The following is a 23,458-nucleotide window of genomic DNA, read 5'->3' as shown; positions in this document are numbered from 1 at the left end:
TATATTCTCATAAATATACAAAAATGAAATATAACTATGAAAAATTTTGAAATATTGTGAGAATTACCAGAACATAACACAGAGACATGAAGTGAGTAAATGCTGGCCACCCCCAAAAAATGGCACTTATTACTTGTTCCACGCAGGGTTGTCACCAATTTCAATTTGTGATCAAAAAGCACAATAAAATGAGATATGCCTATAAACTCAACTTGCCCAAATATGAATCCTCCTCCCTAATTTGCTTTCTCACATGCTCTTAGTGAATGGTGGTACTGCCCATACAAACCTAATCCAGAAACCCTGAACCATCCCAGGCTCTCTTTTTCTGTTCTATTGTCAGATCATGCCACTTTCCCTCACCTTACTTTGTTCTTCAGTTGCTCAGTCATGTCAATTCTTTGTGACCCTATGGAATGCAGCACACCAGGCCTCCCTGTCCTTCACTATCTCCCAGAGTTTGCTCAAACTCATGTCCATTAAGTCAATGATGCCATCCAACCACCTCATCTTCTGTCACCCCTTTCTCCTCCTGCTCTCAATCTTTCCTAGCATCAGGGTCTTTCCGTTCTACTTAGCCACACCATTTCTTTCTAGCCTTAATCCCTTCTCTAAAAGAAGGCAAAACATCACCTTTAAGATGCTATAGACCTTAACAGAAGCATTCTCCTTATTGCAATAATATTCATTTGCCTATTGCAATAGCCCTTATCCCTCCATTGAGATAATCCTTTTGAAAAAGTCTCTTAAGTCCTGATTTGCTGTTTTATTTGATAAGCTTATGCTATAAAGTAATTATTGGTCTGTCCTTCCCACTGCAACATAAACTCACCAAGTGTAACACCTCTTTCTTTATACTGAATCTCTATGAGTAAGTAAGCTATCTAGTTTGTAACTGGCATTCAAATATCAGTTGACTATTAAATCACTAAGTAACAGGCACTTGTACACCTTCATATTGGTCTCCAAGCTTGCTGTGGCAATGTCAATCTGTTCTTATAACTTAACTCTTACTTGGCTGTAGTAACATACTAATTTTTCTACCTTTTGGATTTTTACTTTTCAGTCTGTTTTCCTGTTTGCTCTTTTTCTATAAATATTTAAATAGAATATAATTTTAGGTTTGCTTCTTTTTTCACTTCTCTGTGCTAAGTTTCTTTGAATGAGCACCTTCTTTGCTATATGTTACTATTTCACATATGCTGATTATCCTATATATCTCCTAGCAAGAATTATCTCTGAGATAATTCTTGGAATTATCTAATTCCAATGGAACTTCTAGTTCCATTTGTCTACTTACATGTCAAAAACTGAAATAATTCTTCCCATTTGAAAACACCCACAATCTATACTTCATACCACATTACAGATGGAGTCATTAAAATTATTTTCTACCTTATCAACCAAATAAACTCACATTCTTCTTTCTCTCTCCTTTCCATCTACTAAATCACTTAATTCTATCGAAAACATCTCTCTTCAATCTGTTCCCTATAATCTATATGTACTACCAATTTATTAAATCAGCTTTTATAAACTAGGGTCTGACCTATAGACTTTCCTCTAATTTCCCTATGTTCAATTTCCCTCCACTCCAAAATTACAGAATATAAGACTTTTTTTCTAAAATGAAAATCAGGTCATCTAAAATCCTTAAATATTTCCCCCAAATCTTACAACATACTGTGCTATATTCTTAGTATTACACGTAACTCCCTTTGCTCTATTAATCCTATTTTTGATCCCAGCATCCTTTGTCATGCTCAAGCATGTCTTCTAAACCCCAAGAACACTAAATCACTTGTTGTCACTTAACTGCGTTTAGCGTCACCTCTGTGCCTTTGCCATGCTTTTTACTCTATCTCAACATTCCACAATTGACAACATCTCTACCTACTTTACTTCTTATTTTCAAAAAAACTCATCTGAAGTATAAATATTTTTGATTTTGCTGTTTTTCCACAACAATAGGTATGAAGTGCAAAAATTTAAAGAAAACATATGTAGATCTTTCACAGATTTTGTCCCATATTCAGATCTATATTTTTTTCTCATTATTTCTTGGATTACTGCTGCTGTTGTTCAGTTGCTAAATCATGTACAACTCTGCAACTCCATGGACTGCAGCATGTTAGGCTCCCCAGTACTCCATTATCTCCTGGAGTTTGTTCAAATTCATGTTTATTGAGCCTGTGATGATATCTAACAGTTTTATCTTCTGCCACCCGCTTCTTTTCTTCCTTCAATCTTTCCTAGCATCAGGGTCTTTTCTAATGAATCAGCTCTTCACATCAGGTGGCCAAAATTTTGGAACTTCAGCTCCAGCACCAATCCTTCCAGTGAATATTCAAGGTGGATTTTCTTTAGGATTGAATGATTTGATCTTGAAGTTCAAGGGACTCTCAAGAGTCTTCTCCAGCACCACATATCAATATTCTTTGCCACTCAGCCTAAATTTACAGTCCAAATCCCACATCCATACGCGACTACAGGAAAAACCATAGATTTGATTATATGGATCTTTGTCAGCAAAGGGATGTCTCTGTTTTTTTAATAACGCTGTCTAGGTTTGTTATATCTCTCCTTCCAGGAGCAAGCATGTTTTAAATTCATGGCTACAGTCACCATTTGCAGTGATTTTGGAGCCCAAGAAAATAAAATCTTTCACTGCTTCCACTTTTTCCCCATCTATTTGCCATAAAGTGATGGGACCGGATGCCATAATCTTAGTTTTTTGAGTGTTGAGTTTCAAGCCAGTTTTTTCACTCTTCTTTCACATTCATCACCAGGTCCTTTAGTTCCTCTGCACTTTCTGCCATCAGAGTGCTTGTCATCTGTATATCTAAAGTTGTTAGTATTTCTCCTGGTGATCTTGATTCCAGCTTGTGATTTATCCAGCTTGGCAATTCACATGATGCATTCTGCATACAAGTTAAATAAGCATAGTGACAATATACAGCCTTGTGGCACTCCTTTCCCAATTCTGAACCGGTCAGTTGTTCCATGTCCAGTTCTAACTGATGCTTGTTGACCCACATACAGGTTTCTCATGAGACAGGTAAGGTGGTCTGGTATTCCCATCTCTTTGATTAGTGCTTCTCCTTAATTTTCCTTATTTTCTCTACTCTAATTCCTATTCATGTGTAATAGGTATTCTAGAGCTCACCTCGATGTTTTACATTTTTTTCTCATCATTTTCAGTTATTTTTTCTCAATTTGGTGAAGCCATGCTGTCAAAGGTTAGCTTTCTCATATTGAGGTTTTTTAATAGCTTGTCAACTACTTCAGTTATGTGGCTGAGCCTAAGCTCCTTTCTGAAACTCCTGTCTGCCCTATCACAGACGAGTCCTTCCACAAACTATAACAGTTTGCTATTATAACCCTGCCTGTATGAGGGCCTCTCCATGACATGTATCCTCTGATTTCTAGCAAGAGATTCCATCTGTTAGTCTACTATCAACTGTGACAAATAGGGAGATTTGCAGAATCTCTTCTAATTCCTGTCATTTTGTTTTACATGTCGGGAAGAATAGCTCAAAGTCAGGCTGACCCATTCCCTACCTTTAATTCAATCATATCTTCATTATATCAAAAATTCTTCATTCTGTATAAAGGTACCTCTGTGATACAATCTATTACTTAATTCCTATCCTTTACTGGTTTCTAGTAAAGATGTGATTTCCTCCAGTCTTCATTGAGTTTTTTGTTCATTGCATTTGAGCTCACGGTATGTGTGTATGTGCATGTGTGTTTAGAGTAATAAAGTATGTCGCCTCAAACATGCTCCGTATACTGATTATTGAGTCAGAGGCATTTGAAAAACAGCAAATGGAAGGAGAGGCACTCTCTGAACTTCCTTTATCTTTCTAAAGACAGATTCCCCCAAAGGCATTCAATTGTCATATTTTATCAACCAGGAAAGGAGTCTTATCACAAGAAAGGAGATCAGGTGATTAGAAGGGGAGAAAATTAGAAGACATTACAACCAAATGAATTTTGTCACAAATTCCCATCTATTCTTCTAGAGATCCATTTGTCTTTCTTAAAAATAATTTACTGTCTCATAAGAGGCCTATACCCTCCCTCCCTTTCCCCCTATTTAGATGGTATTAAGAATGAGTTCCCATCTCAAGGAGATGCTCAGTTCTCCCTTAGCATCTTCTCAGTACTCATGAGATATAAATGTTAATAAGCTTCTGTTTGTTTTTCTCTTGTTAACCAGTGTTATATTACAGGGTCTCAGTCAAGAGCTCAGAAGGGTAGAGGGAAAATTGTTTTTCATCCTCTAGTTTGAAAGTGAGTAATAGTAATACAGGAAAGAATTTAGATGGCTAGGTTTAAGTGGTCCTGGTCAGACTCCGCAGTTCTCAACAGCAGAGAACCATCAAGCTCACACTGCCGTTTACAGCAGAGTCTTGCTTCCCTCCAAGGTATGGATAATCCCTCTCTTTTAAGCAATAAAGAAAATCATCAGCTGTGGGTAGCATAGGAGTCTTTGCCAAAAAGCAAGTAACCTCCAGACAATAGTCAAGATTTATGATGTCCTAAAACAATTATGCTGTAAAATGCCAATAAAGATATCACCTACTGTATACTAGAGGAAATTTTACTCAATGCTCTGTGGTGATCTAAATGGGAAGAAAATCCAAGGAAGAGGGTACATATGTATATGTGTGGTTGATTCACTTTGAGGTACAGCAGAAACTACCACAACATTATAAAGCAACTACACTCCAAATTAAAAAAAAAAAAAAAAAAGACATCACTGCAAACTTGTACAAATGCCATAAACCATTTGATAGCTGAGGACAAATGGATGTATTTTCTAAGGGAAACTAATGCATATTTCCTATACTACATGAGTGATGACTCTAAAGAAAAACTGCCTACGTTTAAATTCCATTTCTACCACTTGCTAACTATGCAATCTAGGGTAAGTAACCCATCTGTCCCCTATTAATCATCTGTAAAATAGAGAAAACGTCATTTGGGTTTTGTGAGAAAATATTTGTAAAGCACATAGAACAGTGCTAAAACATTTAAAGCAACCAAATAAGGTCATCTGTCAACAGCTTAAGGACTTCTGTATACCTTATTCTATTTGATATTTAACAAATTAGTACAGGAATTTACTAAGCAATTTATTCAAACATAACAAAATTAAGAAATTAACTGTAAACTAATATTTTCAACCAAATAAAATGAATTAAAGAATTATAGTAAAAAGCTTGCCAAAGGACAACACACATTTACAGAAAATATCATCAAGAATCAAAAAAACAGATGATAAAATAATGAAATATCTGTACCCTCCCACTTGCCATTGTAATCTTGGAATGAAAAAATGGCTACTGCAAATCCTTGCATAAAGCATAACAAGGCATTTCCAAGAAAGGGAAGAATTTTGTAAACATGATTCGTATGGAAGATAGTGCTCTGTGTTCTAACACGAAGCATAGCTTAAAAAATAAATTTTCAAACTACATTCTTCTCAGATTGTAAATAGAATTACACAAAGATTCCCAATTAATCTGATATTCTAAATACACCTGTACTTATATTTTCTTCCTTTTCCCCATTTTTATTTCTTTTATATGTATCTATTCCCTATACTCTTTTAAAATTCTATTTGTAATTTATTCCATCAGAATTTACTGATTTGACACATTCGTCTCAGCATAACTGAAATATGTAAATTATGCTACTCCCAGAAGTATGTATTTCACATAGAATAAAAACATGCAGTATTCACCTTTTTATTCTATCTGTAATATATTCACTTTAACCCTCACATGAAATGGTGAGTTTCTCTGAAACTCCCCACAAAGGCTAGAAAGATTTTATATTATTTTAAATCAACATTTCTTAGGATCACTGGTAAACACTTTGGGAACAAACTTTAGACAATTCACCAGTTAAAAAATTTCACCTGAATTAAATAACATTAAATAACCAAAAAAAATTTAGAAGCATAATAATAAAACACTAAAATTTTTAGGACAGATGAAAGTACAAGAATAAAAAACTTTACACAAATTTCCACCACTTGAAGTATCTATTATCATTTCCCCCCCTTCCTGAACCCCCATCTAACCTCCCTCCCCATCCTCTGGGTCATCCCAGTACACCAGCCCCAAGCACCCTATCCCATGCATTGAATCTGGACTGGTGATCCATTTCACATATGATAATATACATGTTTCAATGCCATTCTCCCAAACAATCCCACCCTCCCCTTCTCCCACAGAGTCCAAAAGACTGTTCTATACATTTGTGGCTCTTTTGCTCTCTCGCATATAGGGTTAAATTTACTATCTATCTAAGTTCCATATATATATATATATGAAAACCTAGATAGCATATTGAAAAGCAGAGATATTACTTTGCCAACAGGGGTCCATCCAGTCAAGGCTATGGTTTTTCCAGTGGTCATGTATGGATGTGAGAGTTGGACTGTGAAGAAAGCTGAGCGCCAAAGAATTGATGCTTTTGAACTGTGGTGTTGGAGAACACTCTTGAGAGTCCCCTGGACTGCAAGGAGATCCAACCAGTCCATTCTGAAGGAGATCAGCCCTGGGATTTCATTGGAGGGATTGATGCTGAAGCTGACACTCCAGTACTTTGGCCACCTCATGCAAAGAGTTGACTCACTGGAAAAGAGTCTGATGCTGGGAGGGATTGGGGGTAGGAGGAGAAGGGGACGACAGAGGATGAGATGGCTGGATGGCATCACTGACACGATGGACATGAGTCTGAGTGAACTTCAGGAGTTGGTGATGGACAGGGAGGGCTGGCGGGCTGTGATTCATGGGGTTGCAAACAGTCGGACACAACTGAGTGACTGAACTGAACTGAACTAGTATACTGTACTGATGTTTTTCTTTCTGGCTTACTTCACTCTGTATAATAAACTCCAGTTTCATCCACCTCATTAGAACTGATTCAAACATACTCTTTGTAATGGATGAGTAATACTCCATTGTGTATATGTACCACGGCTTTCTTATCCATTCATCTGCTGATGGACATCTAGGTTGCTTCCATGTCCTGGCTATTATAAACAGTGCTGCGATGAACATTGGGGTACACATCTCTTTCAATTCTGGTTTCCTCAGTGTGTATGCCCAGCAGTAGGATACCTGGGTCATATGGCAGCTCTATTTCTAGCTTTTTAAGGAACCTCCAAACTGTTCTCCATAGTGGCTGTACTAGTTTGCATTCCCACCAACAGTGTAAGAGGGTTCCCTTTTCTCCACACCCTCTCCAGCATTTATTGCTTGTAGACTTTTGGATGGCAGCCATTCTGACTGGAGGGAAATGGTACCTCATTGTGGTTTTGATTTGCATTTCTCTGATAATGAGTGATGTTGAGCATTTTTTCATGTGTTTGTTAGCCATCTGTATGTCTTCTTTGGAGACATGTCTGTTTAGTTCTTTGGCCTATTTTTTGATTGGGTCGTTTATTTTTCTGGAATTGAGCTGCAGGAGTTGCTTGTATATTTTTGAGATTAGTTGTTTGTCAGTTGCTTCATTTGCTATTATTTTCTCCCATTCTGAAGGCTGTCTTTTCACCCTGCTTATAGTTTCCTTTTTTGTGCAAAAACTTTTAAGTTTAATTAGGCCCCATATTTTTATTTTTGCTTTTATTTCCATTACTCTGGGAGGTGGGTCATAGAGGATTCTGCTGCGATTTATGTTGGAAAGTGTTTTGCCTGTTTTCCTCTATGAGTTTTATAGTTTCTGGTCTTACGTTTAGATGTTTAATCCATTTTGAATTTATTTTATGTATGGTGTTAGAAATGGTTCTAGTTTCATTCTTTTACAAGTAGTTGACCAGTTTTCCCAGCACCACTTGTTAAAGAGACTGTCTTTTCTCCATTGTATATTCTTGCCTCCTTTGTCAAAGATAAGGTGTGCACAGGTGCTTGGATTGACCTCTGGTCTTTCTATTTTGTTCCGTTGATCTATATTTCTGTCTTTGTGCCAGTACCATACTGTCTTGATGACTGTAGCTTTGTAGTATAGCCTGAAGTCAGGCAGGTTGATTATTTCAGTTCCAGTCTTCTTTCTCAAGATTGCTTTGGCTATTTGAGGTTTTTTGAATTTTCATACAAATAGTGAAATTATTTGTTCTAGCTCTGCGAAAAATACCGTTGGTAGCCTGATAGGGATTTCATTGAATCTATAGATTGCCTTGGGTAGTATATTCACTTTCACTGTATTGATTCTTCCGATCCATGAACATGATATATTTCTCCATCTATTTGTGTCCTCTTTGATTTCTTTCACCAGTGTTTTATAGTTTTCTATATATAGGTCTTTTGTTTCTTTAGGTAGATATATTCCTAAGTTATTTATTCTTTTCATTGCAATGGTGACTGGAATTGTTTCCTTAATTTCTCTATTTTCTCATTATTAGTATGTAGGAATGCAAGGGATTTCTCTGTGTTGATTTTGTATCCTGCAACTTTCCTATATTCAATGATTAACTCTAGTAATTTTCTGGTGGAGTCTTTTGGGTTTTATGTAGAGGATCATATCATCTGCAAACAGTGAGAGTTTTACTTCTTTTTCAATCTGGATTCCTTTTATTTCTTTTTCTGCTCTGATTGCTGTGGCCAAAACTTCCAAAACTATGTTGAATAGTAGTGGTGAAAGTGGGCACCCTTGTCCTGTTCCTGACTTTAGGGGAAATGCTTTCAATTTTTCACCATTGAGAATAATGTCTGCTGTGGGTTTGTAATATATAGCTTTTATTATGTTGACATATGTTCCTTCTATTCTTGCTTTCTTCAGAGTTTTTATCATAAATGGATGATGAATTTTGTCAAAGGCTTTCTCTGCATATGATAACTGAGATAATCATATGGCTTTTATCTACCAATTTGTCAATGTGGTGTATTACATTGATTGATTTGCAGATTTTGAAGAATCCTTGCATCCCTGAGATAAAGCCCAATTGATCATGATGTATGATCTTTTTAATATGGTGTTAGATTCTGTTTGCTAGAATTTTGTCAAGGATTTTTGCATCTATGTTCATCAGTGATATTGGTCTGCAGTTTTCTTTTTTTATGGCATCTTTGTCAGGTTTTGGTATTAGGGTGATGGTGGCCTCATAGAATGAGTGTGGGAATTTCCCTTCCTCTGCAATTTTCTGGCAGAGTTTGAGTAGGATAGGTGTTAGCTCCTCTAAATTTTTGGTAGAATTCAGCTGTGAAGCCATCTGGTCCTGGGCTTTTGTGTGCTGGAAGATTTCTGCTTACAGTTTCAATTTCCATGCTTGTGATGGGTCTGTTAAGATTTTCTATTTCTACTTGGCTCAGGTTTGGAAAGTTATACTTTTCTAAGAATTTGTTCATTTCTTCCAAGTGTCCATTTTATTGGTGTATAGTTGCTGATAGTAGTCTCTTATGATCCTTTATATTTCTGTGTTTCCATCTCTCCATTTTCATTTCTAATTTTATTGATTTGATTTTTCTCCCTTTGTTTCTTGATGAGTCTGGTTACTGGTTTGTCAATTTTACTTATCTTTTCAAAGAACCAGCTTTTAGCTTTGTTGATTTTTGCTAAGGTCTCTTTTGTTTCCTTGCATTTAGATTACTTCTTGGAAGGAAAGTTATGACCAACTTAGCATATTAAAAAGCAGAGACAATACTTTGTCAACAAAGGTCTGTCTAATAAAGGCCATGGTTTTTCCAGTGGTCATGTATGGATGTGAGAGTTGGACTATAAAGAAAGCTGAGTGCCAAAGAATTGATGTTTTTGAACTGTGGCGTTGGAGAAGACTCTTGAGTCCCTTGGACTGCAAAGAGATCCAACCAGTCCCTCGTAAAGGAAATCAGTCCTGAATATTCATTGGAAGGACTGATGCTGAAGCTGAAACTCCAATACTTTGGCCAATGATGAGAAGAGCTGACTTATTTGAAAAGACTCTGATGCTGGGAAAGATTGAGGGCAGGAGGAGAAGGGGACGACAGAGGATGAGATGGTTGGATGGCATCACCAACTCAATGAACATGGGTTTGGGTGAACTCTGGTAGCTGGTGATGGACGGGGGGCCTGGCGTGCTGTGGTTCATGGGGTCACAAAGAGTTGGATATGACTAAGCGAATGAACTGAACTGAACTGAATTTTTAAGATTTCTTTACTTCTACTAACCCTGAGGTTCTTCATTTCTTTCTTTTCTAGTTGCTTTTGTTGTAGAGTTACATTATTTAGCTGACTTTTTTCTCATTTCTTGAGGTAAGCCTGTAGTGCTATGAACCTTCCCCTTAGCACTGCTTACAGTGTCCCATAGGTTTTGGATTGTTGTGTTTTTATTTTCATTTCTTTCTATGCATATTTTTATCTTTATTGATTTCTTCTGTGATTTGTTGGTTATTCAGCAGCATGTCGTTCAGCCTCCATATGTTGGAATTTTTAATTGTTTTCCTCATGTAACTGATATCTAATCTTACTGCCTTGTGGTCAGAAAAGATGCTTGGAATGATTTCATAGTTTTTTGAATTTACCAAGGCTAGATTATACCCAGGATGTGATCTATCCTGGAGAAGGGTCCGTGTGCACTTGAGTAAAAGGTGAAATTCATTCTTTCAGGGTGAAATGTCTTATAGATATCAATAAGGTCTAACCAGTCTATTGTATCATTTAAAATTTGTGTTTCCTTGTTAATTTTCTGTTTAGTTAATCTTTCCATAGTTGTGAGTGGTGTATTAAAGTCTCCCACTATTATTGTGTTATTGTTAATTTCCCCTTCATACTTGTTAGCGTTTGCCTTACATATTGTGGTGCTCCTCTGTTGGGTGCATATATATTTATAATTGTTATATCTTCTTCTTGGATTGATCCTTTGATCATTATGTAGTGTCCTTCTTTATCTCTTTTCACAGCCTTTATTTTAAAGTCTATTTTATCTCATATGAGTATTGCTACTCCTGCTTTCTTTTGCTCTCTATTTGCATGGAGTAATTTTTTCCAGCCCTTCACTTTCAGTCTGTATGTGTCCCTTGTTTTGAGGTGGGTCTCTTATAAACAACATATATAGGGGTCTTATTTTTGTATCCATTCAGCCAGTCTTTGTCTTTTGGTTGGGGCATTCAACCCATTTACATTTAAGGTAATTATTGATAAGTATGATCCCGTTGCCATTTACTTTATTGTTTTGGGTTTGAGTTTATACACCCTTTCTGTTTCCTGTCTAGAGAAGATTCTTTAGCATTTTTTGGAGAGCTGGTTTGGTGGTGCTGAATTCTCTCAGCTTTTGCTTGTCTGTAAAACTTTTGATTTTTCCTTCATATCTGAATGAGATCCTTGCTGGGTAATCTGGGCTGTAGGTTTTTCTCTTTCATCACTTTAAGTATGTCCTACCATTTCCTCCTGGCCTGAAGAGTTTCTATTGAAAGATCAGCTGTTATCCTTATGGGAATCCCATTGTGTGTTATTTGTTGTTTTTCCCTTGCTGCTTTTAATGTTTGTTCTCTGTGTTTGATCTTTGTTAATTTGATTACTATGTGTCTTGGGGTGTTTCGCTTTGGGTTTATCTTGTTTGGGACTCTCTGGGTTTCTTGGACTTGGGTGACTATTTCCTTCCCCATTTTAGGGAAGTTTTCAACTATGACCTCCTCAACGATTTTCTCATGGTCTTTCTGTCTTCTTCTTCTGGGATTCCTATGATTTGAATTTTGGGGCGTTTAACATTGTCCCAGAGGTCCCTGAGGTTGTCCTCATTTCTTTTAATTATTTTTTCTTTTTTCCTTCTCTGCTTCATTTATTTCTACCATTCTATCTTCTACCTCATTTATCCTATCTTCTGCCTCCATTATTCTACTGCTGGTTCCCTCCAGAGTGTCTCTGATCTCATTTATTGCATTATTCATTATATATTGACTTTTTTATTCCTTCTAGGTCCTTGTTAAACATTTCTTGCATCTTCTCAATTCTTGTTTCCAGGCTGTTTATCTGTAACTCCATTTTGTTTTCAAGATTTTGGATCATTTTCACTATCATTGTTCTGAATTATTTTTCAGGTAGATTCCCTATCTCTTCCTCTTTTGTTTGGTTTGGTGGGCATTTATCCTGTTCCTTTACCTGCTGAGTAATTCTCTGCCTTTTCATCTTGTTTAGATTGCTGTGTTTGTGGTGGCCTTTCCATATTCTGGCAGTTTTGGTTTCTCTTTATAGTGGAGGTTCCTCGCTGTGGGTGAGGTTGGTCAAGTGGCTTGTCAAGGTTTCTTGGTTAAGGAAGCTTGTGTCGGTGCTCTGGTGGGTGGAGCTGGATATCTTCTCTCTGGAGTACAATGAAGTGAGTTTTGAGATGTCAGTCGGTTTGGTGTAACTTTGGGCAGCCTGTATATTGAAGCTCAGGGCTATGTTCCTGTGTTGTTGGAGAATTTGCGTGGTATATCTTGCTCTGGAACTTGTTGGCTCTTGGGTGGTGCTTGGTTTCAGTGTATGTATGGAGGCTTTTGGATGAGCTCTTATTGATTAATGTTCCCTGGAGTCAAGAGTTCTCTGGTATTCTCAGGTTTTGAACTTAAGCCTCCTGCCCTGGATTTCAGTCTTATTCTTACAGTAGTCTCAAGACTTCTCCATCTCCTTTCGAAGACAATGGACTGCTTTTCTGGGTGCCCGATGTCCCCTGCCAGCATTCAGAAGTTGTTTTGTGGAATTTGCTCATCGTTCAAATATTCTTTCAATCAATTTGTGGGGGAGAAAGTGGTCTCTCCGTCCTTTTCCTCTGCCATCTTAGGACCACCCCTATTGTCATTGTAAAAATTTCACTTCCAAATGCTTTCCCTGACTCTGAGCTTATCTTTCCATTCACTTCATAGGGTCTTTTACAGAGTATTTTTAAAAATTGATGAAATTCACTTCACCATTTTTTCTTTTAAAGATTGTGCTTTTATTATCAGATCTGTCTTTGCCTCAGCCTAGATCCTAAAGATTTCCTTCAATTTTATTTTTTCTAAAAGCTTTTTTTGTTGCTTTGTTTTTTAATTTTCAGTTTTACATTTAACTCCAAGAACCAATCTGAGTTAATTTTTTTGAGTTGTAAAACTTAAGGAAGTTCATTTCTTGTGTGTGTGTGTCTCTGTGTATGTATGTCCAACTGTTCCAAGTAAAATTTATTGAAAAAACTATATTTTTTCCATCAAGTTCAATTGTTCATATTTTGTTAGATTTACATCTAAGTATTTCATTTTTGAGTGATTATAAATGACAATATGTATTTAATTTTGTTGACCATGTACTCACTGTTAGTACACAGAAATAGGATTGATTTTTGTTTACCTAGCACCCTGTAGCCCTGCTAAGCTCACTTTTTAGTTTTAAGAAATTTTTTGGTAGATTCTGTGGCATTTTCCACATAGGTGATCATTTCATCTGCAAATAGTTTATTTCTTCTTTTCTCATTGGTATTTTTTTATTTCCTTTTCTCACTTTTTTGCACCACCTAGACTTACCAGCAACATGTTGACAAGAGGAATAAGAAGAGCCATCTGTTTTGTTCCCAGTCTTAGGAAGAAAACATTCTTGAGTCTTCTGATATGAGAGATTATATTAATTCATTTTCAAATATTGAATCAGCTGTGAATCCCTGAAACAAGTTCTACTTCCTCATGGTATATAATTCTTCTTACATATGCTAAATTACACTTGCTAAGGTTTTGTTAAAGATTTTTGTGTTTATATTCACTAGGGATATTTTTATCCCAGGGATAAATCCCACCTCATCATGATGTATGATCTTTTCAATATATTAGTGAACTCAGTTTGCTAACATTTTGTTGAGGGGTTTGTATCCATATTCATCATGGATATTGATCTGTATTTTTCTTCTAGTGTCCTCATATAGTTTTGGTTTCAGTTAAGTGTTCCTTTAGATTCTATTTCTTTTGAAAAGTATGAGAAAATTGGTATTAGTTTTTCCTTAAATGTTTGATAGAATTTACCAGTGAAGCCATCTGGTTCTAAATTTTTCTATGTTAGGAGACTTTTGATTACTGATTCAATCTCCCTGCTAATTAGTGCCTTAGTTTTTTTTTTTTTTTTCTTCATGATTTAGTCTTAGTAAGTTGTATGTTTCTAGGAATGTATCCATTTCTATGTTGTCTGTTGGCATACAATTGCTTATAGCAGTCTCTCATAATCTTCTGTATTTGTATGGTATCAACTGTGATGTCTCCTCTTTCTTCCTAACCTTACTTCCTTGAATCCTCTCTCTCAAGTATAACAAAGAGTTTGTCTATTTTGTTTATCTTTTCAAAAAATAAATCTCTTGGTTTCATTTATCTTTTCTGTAGTCTTTTTAATGTCTATTCCATTTATTTCTTGTCTTTATTTCCTTCTTCTCACAAAATTTGGTTTAATTTGTTCTCTTCTTCTAGTTCCTTGGGGTATAAAGTTATATTGTTCATTTGAGTTCTTTTTTTAATGTAGGCATCTATCACTATAAAATGACCTCTAAACAGCTTTTACTATATCCTATTAGTTCTCATTCTGTTTTCATTTAAGATTTTTTTTTCAATACATTGGTTGTTGTAAGTTTTTTAATCTCTACATAATTGTGAATTTTCCTGTTTTCCCTTATAACTGATTTATTGTTCTGTCACTCAGCTGTGTCTGACTGCAACTCCATGGACTACAGCACACCAGGCTTCCCTGTCCTCCATATCTCCCAGAGTTTGCTCAATGTCATGTCCATTGAGTCAGTGATGGCATCCAACCTCTCATCCTCTGTCATCCCCTTCTCCTCCTGTCCTCAATCTTTCCCAGAATCAAGGTCTTTTCCAAAGAGCTTGTGCTTTGCATCAAGCGGCCAAAGTATTGGAACTTCAGTATCAGTCCTTCCAATGAGTATTCAGGGTTGATTTCCTTTAGGATTGACTGGTTTGATCTCCTTGAGATCCAAGGGACTCTCAAGAGTCTTCTTCAGCACCACAGTTTGAAAGCATCAATTATTTGGCAATCTCTGGGACAACATTAAATGCACCAACATTTGCATTATAGGGGTCCTAGAAGGAGAAGAGAGAAAGGACTTGAGAAAATATTTAAAGAAGTATAGCTGAAAACTTTCCTTAAAAATGGGAAAGGAAATAGTCAACCAAGTCCAGGAAGTGCAGAGAGTACCCATGCAGGATAAACCCAAGGAGGAACACACTGAGACATAGTAATCAAAATGATGAAAATTGAAGATAAAGACAAAATGTCAAAAGAAACAAGGGAAAAATGACAAGTAACATACAAGGAACTTCCATAATGTTTTCAGTTGATTTATCAACAGAAACTCTACAAATCAGAGGAGAAGGTCAGGATATTTAAAGTGATGAAAAGAAAGAACCTACAACTAAGAATATGCTACCCAGCAAGACTCTTGCTCAGATTTGATGGAGAAATCAAAAGCTTTCCAAACAGGCAAAAGTTAAGAGATTCAGCACCACCAAATCAGCTTTACAACAAAAGCTAAAAGAACTTCTCTAAACAAGAAATACAAGATAAGGAAAAGACTTAACAAAAAATAAACCCAAAACAATTTAGAAAATGGTAATAGGATCATATATATTGATAACCACCTTTAAATGTAAGTGGATTAAATGCATCAACCCAAAGACATAGACTGGCTGGGGAGATGAAAACGTGTACGTATGCATTTCCACTTACTAATGACTCCAATTGACCCCCCCCCCCCAAATTGTATTCAATTATTTTATAGTTAGGTTAATCATGTTTCCATTATGGCTTGACTGTGGACTGTGGACTGTGAAGAAGGCTGAGCACTGAAGAACTGATGCTTTTGAACTGTGGTATTGGAGAGGACTCTTGAGAGTCCCTTGGACTGCAAGGAGATCCAACCAGTCCATTCTGAAGGAGATCAACCCTGGGATTTCTTTGGAAGGAATGATGCTAAAGCTGAAGCTCCAGTACTTTGGACACCTCATGCGAAGAACTGACTCATTGGAAAAGACTCTGATGCTGGGAGGGATTGGGGGCAGGAGGAGAAGGGGACAATTGAGGATGAGATGGCTGGATGGCCTCACGGACTCGATGGATGTGAGTCTGAGTGAACTCCGGGAGATGGTGATGGACAGGGAGGCCTGGCATGCTGCGATTTATGGGGTCGCAAAGAGTCGGACACGACTGAGCAACGGAACTGAACTGATTAAGAAAACTGATAAATATAATTTATTATTGTTATTATATAACTATTATTTGCTTAATACCATTGTATCATGATTAATAAACAGAAAATAATAGAATTCTATATCACTAACTCTACCATTTAATACAAATCCTGTAATCATTTTTTAAAATCCAGATGCATATCAGAATTATGGAATTTTTTGAAAAATACAAATGCCCAGGTATTGGTATTTTTCTCAAAAGCTCCAGATGTGTTTCTAATGAGCAGCCATGTTTAAAAACAACTGTACTATATGATGATCTTTTACTTAAAAAAGAAAAGAAAAAGAAAAGAAAATCCTGTGGATTCTAGATATAGAATCCTTCGGCATTTAGGTTACGGAGTATAAGAATTAAGTTGTTAGATTAATTCTCATTTAGTATTTTAATACAGACAGGGGATGCTCAATCTAACTACTTTCATTTTAGAATTATAACTGACATAATTTGATAGAATGTTTTTTTCTTATAATTCAGTAAATCTCAGAATGTGATTTTAGAATCCTTGGGAGGCCCCAAGACCCTTCAAGAACCCATGAGGGCCTTCTTTTTCTAATTACATATCTGTATGAGGCCATATTTTCTTTATTTATTTCAGTCAAAACAACATATCACAATAGTTTGAATGCAGAAGTAGATATGAGAAAATATGTTTTATTAAGACATATTGAAGAGATGTACAAAAATGTAAAATAATGTCATTCTTTTAATTATTTTTATTTTGGAGAGTATATTTTTTTCATAAAATATGTTTATGTTGATATAAAATGGGTTTGTTATTTCAAATGACTTAAGTATATATTTGAAAATTCTCTTTTAATTTTTAATACATTAATATCTATGTATATAATCTGTATAAACAAGAACTTTCTAGGATCCTCAATAACAGGCCCAATAATTGGGCCCTATTATATTTTCTTAGTGATTATTTTTCATCCCATGTGGTCTATCAGCTGCCAGTAAGGAAATATTTTATTCTACATTCATCTTTGTGTATGTATTTCCTTATACTGTCTAGCGTGCTGTAGAAAGATGTTTAATGTTTTTTGAATTAAAAATAAATAAAATGTTTAGAGAAACAAATTTACAGAGACAGAAATAGACAAATGATTACATAAGACCAAGGTAATAGTGGGGGTTAATTGCAAATGGGAAGGAGGAGAATTTTGGGAATGGTGGAAATTTCTAACAATGGATTGTGAAGACAGTTATACAGTTATATATTAATGCAAATTTACCAAAATTATGGACTCATAAATGCAAAATGGGTAAATTTTATAGCATATAAGCTATACGTTCTTAAAGCTATTAAACATAATGGAGACCCCTCAAAATGTTAAATACTTGTTTCTCCACAGTTTGATAATCACATGATCAGTAATTTTTAGCAGTAGGCACATAAGCTTTTATAAATTTTGTTAAGACATTAGTATGATAATATATTCACTAGTTTCTGATATTTCATATAAGTGATAAAAATACTGATTTATATAATTTAGGTAATAGAAATTAGAAGTTAAAGTTTTACTTCATTTATTTAAAATGAAACTCAAATGAAGCCAACTACCTTTTTCAAAGCAGAGCAGAAATTAAAGAGAAGTCGGTGGTTACAGGTCTTGAATCTTTCAGGAAGATGCCAGTTTTGAATTATTTCTTCATCAGAAATCACATGATGATCCAATGCTTTGAGAGTCCATATACTGTTGACAAGAACATGTCTATATCCTTTTTTAAGGCTTACTGGACAATCAAACATAGTGAGGGCAATGAGGCTCGGACAGGCAGATAACATACATACGTTCTTTAACTTTGCAAACCCATTGTCATGTAGATAGAGAAGTTTTAGATTCTTCAATCCACTCCAAAATTTGGTACCTGGTAGACTCTTTATCTGAAGCAATAATAGTAATACTTTAAATACCAATACCAATAATCCCGGAATTATATGGAAAAAAAGGAAAAACATTAAATATCTTCTATAATTCAATATTCAATGCAAATAGCAAATTTCTCATTAGTAAACAAAAATGGAATTTCTAATTATCCAAAGGATGACTGGGGTAAACTAAAATACATTAGGTACCTGTAATTACTAGTGTAATTAAACAAACAAACATATAATCCATTCAATAAAAATTCCTTTGTAATAAGTAGACTTTTTAATCTTTTCTAAAATATTTCCCTTGCATGAAAAATGTAAGGGTCAAATCAATCAATGTGATACTCCAAAAATGAAGGATAAAAATCATATAGTCATCTCAATAGATACAAGAAAGGTATTTGCCAAAATTCAACATCCATTTATAGTTAAAACTCTCAACAAAGAGTATAGAAGGAATGTACCTCCACATAATAAAGGCCATGTATGACAAGCTTACAGCTAACATCATTCTCAATGGTAAAAAGATAAAATCTTTCCCTCTAACAGCAAGAATAAGACAAGGATGCCCAGTTTTGTATTTTCAAACAACATAGCACTGGGAGCTAGAAGTCCTAGTCAAAGTAATTAGGCAAGAAGAAGGAATAAAGGCATCTAAATTGGAAAGGAAAAAGTAAAACTGTCACTTTTTGCAAATTAAATGACCTACATTCACACCTCAGAGATTTTGTGCATTTGGTTTCAGATTACTGCAATATAGCAAATATTGCAATAAAGAAGGAGTTTTTTTTTTTTTTTTTTGGTTTCCCAGTGCATATTAAAATTGTTCACACTATATTACAGTCTATTAAGTGTGAAACAGCATTATGTCTAGAAAAAAATCAAAGTATACATCTGATGTAAAATATACTGTATTGCTGCTGCTGCTGCTAAGTCACTTCAATCGTGTCCGACTCTGTGCGACCCCAGAGACGGCAGCCTACCAGGCTCCGCCATCCCTGGGATTCACCAGGCAAGAACACTAGAGTGGGTTGCCATTTCCTTCTCCAATGCATGAAAGCGAAAAGTGAAAGTGAAGTCACTCAGTCATGTCCAACTTAGAGACCCCATGGACTGCAGCCTACCAGGCTCCTCTGAACATGGGATTTTCCAGGCGAGAGTACTGGAGTGGGTTGCCATTGCCTACTTCAATACTTTATTCCTAGAAATTGTTAATCATCATCTGATAATGTAGGATTGCCACAAATCTTCAATTTGTAAAAAATGTAGTACTTGTGAAGTGCAATAAAGTGATACCTACTAAAATACAGTATGCCTGTATACAGAAAACCCTAAATACTCCAGAAAATAACTGTCAGAATAAATAAAATCAATTAACATTTCAGAATACAAAATCAACACACAAAATTATGCAGTCTTTCTATGCCTGAGCTATTGAATGTTGGAAGGGGAAATTAATAAAATAATCTCATTCATAATTACATCAAAATAGTAAAAATATTTAGAAATAAATTTAACCAATGAGGTTAAAGATGTGCATATACAGTGAAAATTATAAAACATACTGAAAAGTAATTGAAGAATACAAGTAAACTGAAAGATATTCTGTCCTTGTGGGCTGTAAGAATTAATGCTGTTATAATATTTATACTACCCAAAGCAACCTAGAGATTCAACGAAAGCCATGCCAAAATTCCAGTGGCATTTTTAACATATATAGAACAAATAATCCTAATATTTGTACGAAACTAAAAAACACTCAAATAGTCAAACACTTTGAGAAAGAATGAAGCTGGCGCTGTCACACTTCGTGAATTCAAAGCATAATATAAAGCTACAATAAAAAAAAAAGAAAGAAAGAAACAGAATGGTACTGGCATTTTTTAAAAAAAAGGTCAATGAAACAGAAACACAGCCCATGAATAAACCCACACATTGATTTACAAAACTGATTTACAGTAAAGATCAATTTATTTACAAAAATGGAGTCAAGAGCATACACTAAGAAAAGAGCATTTTCTTCAATAAATTGTGTTGGAAAAATGGGACATACACATGTGAAAGAATGAAAGTTGACCACTATCTTATGCTGTACAGAAAAGTAAACTCAACATGGATTAAAGACTTGAAGGCACAATCTGAAACCATAAAATTCCTAGAAAAAAACACTGGTGGTAAGCACCTTGGTATGGGTCTTGGCGATAGTTTTTTCAATTTGACACCAAAAGTAAAGGCAGAAAACTCAAAACTGAACAGTGAAATGATGTCAAACTAAAAAGCTTCTGCACATAAAGGAAACCATCAATAAAAAGAAAAGGGAACCTATTGAATGGGCGAAAATATTTGCAAATCACATCTGAGATGAGGCTAACATCAAAAAACCATAAAGAACTCATACAACAATAGGAAAAAAAATCCAACTAAAAAATAGGCAGAGGATCTAAGACAATGTTTTTTCCAAATAAGACATACCGGTGGCCAGCAGGTACATCAAAAGTTACTCAGCATCACCAATCATCAGGGAAATGCATACTGAAACCACGGGACCATTCTCATGCCTGTGAGAATAGCTATTATCAAAAAGACAAAAAATAAATTGTTGGCAAGGATGTGGAGAACAGGGAACCTGTTCAGTGTTTGGAGGATTGTAAATTGGTGTAGTCACTAGGTAAACAGCAGGGGTTCCTCAAAAAATTCAAAGTAAAGCTTCCATATGACCCAGCAATTCTATTTCTGGAAATGTATTACAAGGAAGTGAAAATACTAGCTCAAATAGACACATACACTCCCATGTTCACTGCAGTATTATTTATAATAGCCAAGACATGAAAGCAACCAAAATGTCTGTCTCCTGCTATCTATGGAAGAGTAAGTAAAGAAAATGTGATATACACATCCAGTGTAATATTATTGACTCACAAAAAAAGAATGAAATCACGCCATTTGAAACAACATGGTGTACTTTCAGGGTATTACACTAAATGAAATAAGAGAGAAAAACAAGTACCATGATCTCACTCAGGTGGAATCTGAAAAAAACAAAACAAAAAAAAACTCTTACAGAGAACTATCAGTGATTCAGAGGCAGAGGTGGTGGGGGAAATGTGAAGGTGCTAAAAAGATACAAAGTTTCAGTTATAAGATAAATGAGTCCTGGGGATATATTCAATAATATTCAGCAGGGTGAGTATAGTTAATACTATAGGATTATATATTTGCAAGTTGTTAAGAAAATAGATAATAATAATAAAAGTTCTCATCATGAGGGAAAAATTTTAATTTTTTAGGGAAGGATGCTAACTTGACTTATTGTGATCATTTTGCAATATAAACAAATGCTGAATCATTATGTTGTATACTTGAAATTAATATAATGCTGTATGTCTAGTCCATATCATTAAAAAAATTAAGCAGTCAAGAAGTAGTCTTAAGACTATGGATTTAAGAAGCAAAATAAACCAAATCACACACTGTTGGGTTTACATATTTTAAATTACAAATGTTTGATTATATTTAAAATGTTTATTAAATGGTTAAGTGTTTGCTTATATTTGTGTTTATATTTTTTTTTATTTTTTATTTAGTTCTGAATTGTTTATATTTCACACACAAAGACTACCTGGGAGAAATACTGTGTATAGATAACCTACGAGCTTATTAGATATCAGCTTCATTTATATGCAAACAAGTGAAATGACTACTGCTTACCTGATTTCCATGGAGATCAAGTTTGATTAATTTCATGCAACTCTGAAGTGGATGAATATCTGTAATAAAATTGTTTGAGAAGATGCATACTCTAAGAGAGATACAAGATTGAAGATTTTCCATAGATTTTAAATGAAGGCCACTGAACTTCACAAAAACAAAATCTTTTTGATCTTCTATTATATTTTCATTATAGTGACTCCATTCTCTGTGATTGGTTAGCTCTTCTATGATTGTTCCATGAAACATCTAAGAAAAATGAGAAATTTTGAGTTTTTCTCAAATAAATGTGTCTGAAAATAATATTTTCTAAGAATAAGAATCTTAGAAATCTTAATCTTAAGAATCTTCCATCCCAAAGCATTTTTGAGTTTTTCTTAAATTTTTATTGGAGTATAGCTGATTTACAATGTTGCATTATCGGTATACAGAAAACTGCATCAGTTATACAAATACACATAACCACCCATTTTTTTAAGATTCTTTTCCCATATAAGCCATTGCAGAGTATTGAGTAGAGCTCCCCGTGCAGGTTCTTAGTTATCTATTTTATATGCAGTAGTGTGTTTATGTCAGTCTAAATCTCCCAATTTATCCCTAGCCCCTCCTTATCCATTTTCTACAACATAAATGAAACTTGAGGACTTTATATTAAGTGAAATAAGTCAACAGAGAAAGACAAATACTATATTATCTTGCTTAATGTACAATCTAAAACAGTTGAACTTTATTCAAATAGAAATTAAATTGGTGGTTGCCAGCTGTGGCCAAAATGGGGTGCGAGAAATGGGAAGATGTTAGACAAAGGGAACAAAATTCCAGTTATAAAATGAACAAGTTTGGGGGATACAGTGTAGAACACCACAAGGGCGTGTTAGGTTGCTTCAGTCATGTCTGACTCTGTGACCCTGCAGACTGTCCCCCTCCAGGCTCCTGTGTCCACAGGGATTCTCCAGGCAAGAATACTTGAGTAGGTTGTCAGGCCCTCCTCTAGGGGATCTTCCTGACCTAAGGATCAAACTCCTGTCTCTTATGCCTCCTGCAATGGCAAGCAGGTTCTTTACCACCAGTACCACCTGGGAAGCCTACAACACCATGACTATAGTTAAAAAAACTATACTGTATACTTAGTCACTTGGAGAGTAGGTCCTAAATGTCCTCGTACACAATAAACAAGCAAACAAACAAACAAAAAAACAGGTAATGACGTGATGCGTGTTAACGAACCTTACCATGGTAATCATTTTGCAATGCATCAGTTCAGTTCAGCTCAGTCGCTCAGTCGTGTCTGAATCTTTGCGACCCCACGAATCGCAGCACGCCAGGCCTCCCTGTCCATCACCAACTCCTAGAGTTCACTCAGACTCATGTCCATTGAGTCAGTGATGCCATCCAGCCATCTCATCCTCTGTCGTCCCCTTCTCCTCCTTCCCCCAATCCCTCCCATCATCAAAGTCTTTTCCAATGAGTCAACTCTTCGCATGAGGTGGCCAAAGTACCGGAGCTTCAGTTTTAGCATCATCCCTTCCAAAGAAATCCCAGGGTTGATCTCCTTCAGACTGGACTGGTTGGATCTCCTTGCAGTCCAAGGGACTCACAAGAGTCTTCTCCAACAGCACAGTTCAACCACATCAATTCTTCAGCACTCAGTCTTCTTCACAGTCCAACTCTCACATCCATACATGACTA

The 23,458-nt window shown here is 35.5% G+C and overlaps 1 protein-coding gene across 1 annotated transcript in view; it reads right to left on the bottom strand.

The window, feature by feature from the left end:
• The window catches only part of LRRIQ3 (leucine rich repeats and IQ motif containing 3), a 170,612-nt gene extending 148,594 nt beyond the window's left edge, over positions 1-22,018 (bottom strand). Inside the window, exons 1-2 of the mRNA XM_068966640.1 lie at positions 21,770-22,018; positions 17,750-18,073 (exon numbers count right to left, since the gene is read on the bottom strand). Of these exons, the coding sequence (XP_068822741.1) occupies positions 17,750-18,073; positions 21,770-22,018 (573 nt within the window). The remainder of the gene's footprint in view (positions 1-17,749; positions 18,074-21,769) is intronic.
• Positions 22,019-23,458: the final 1,440 nt, after the last annotated feature.

Source organism: Capricornis sumatraensis, chromosome 2 (assembly GCF_032405125.1).
Source record: "Capricornis sumatraensis isolate serow.1 chromosome 2, serow.2, whole genome shotgun sequence".
Lineage (NCBI taxonomy): Eukaryota > Metazoa > Chordata > Mammalia > Artiodactyla > Bovidae > Capricornis > Capricornis sumatraensis.
The sequence above is the reverse complement of the archived record's forward strand: the minus strand, read 5'-3'. Positions and strand labels throughout refer to the sequence as shown.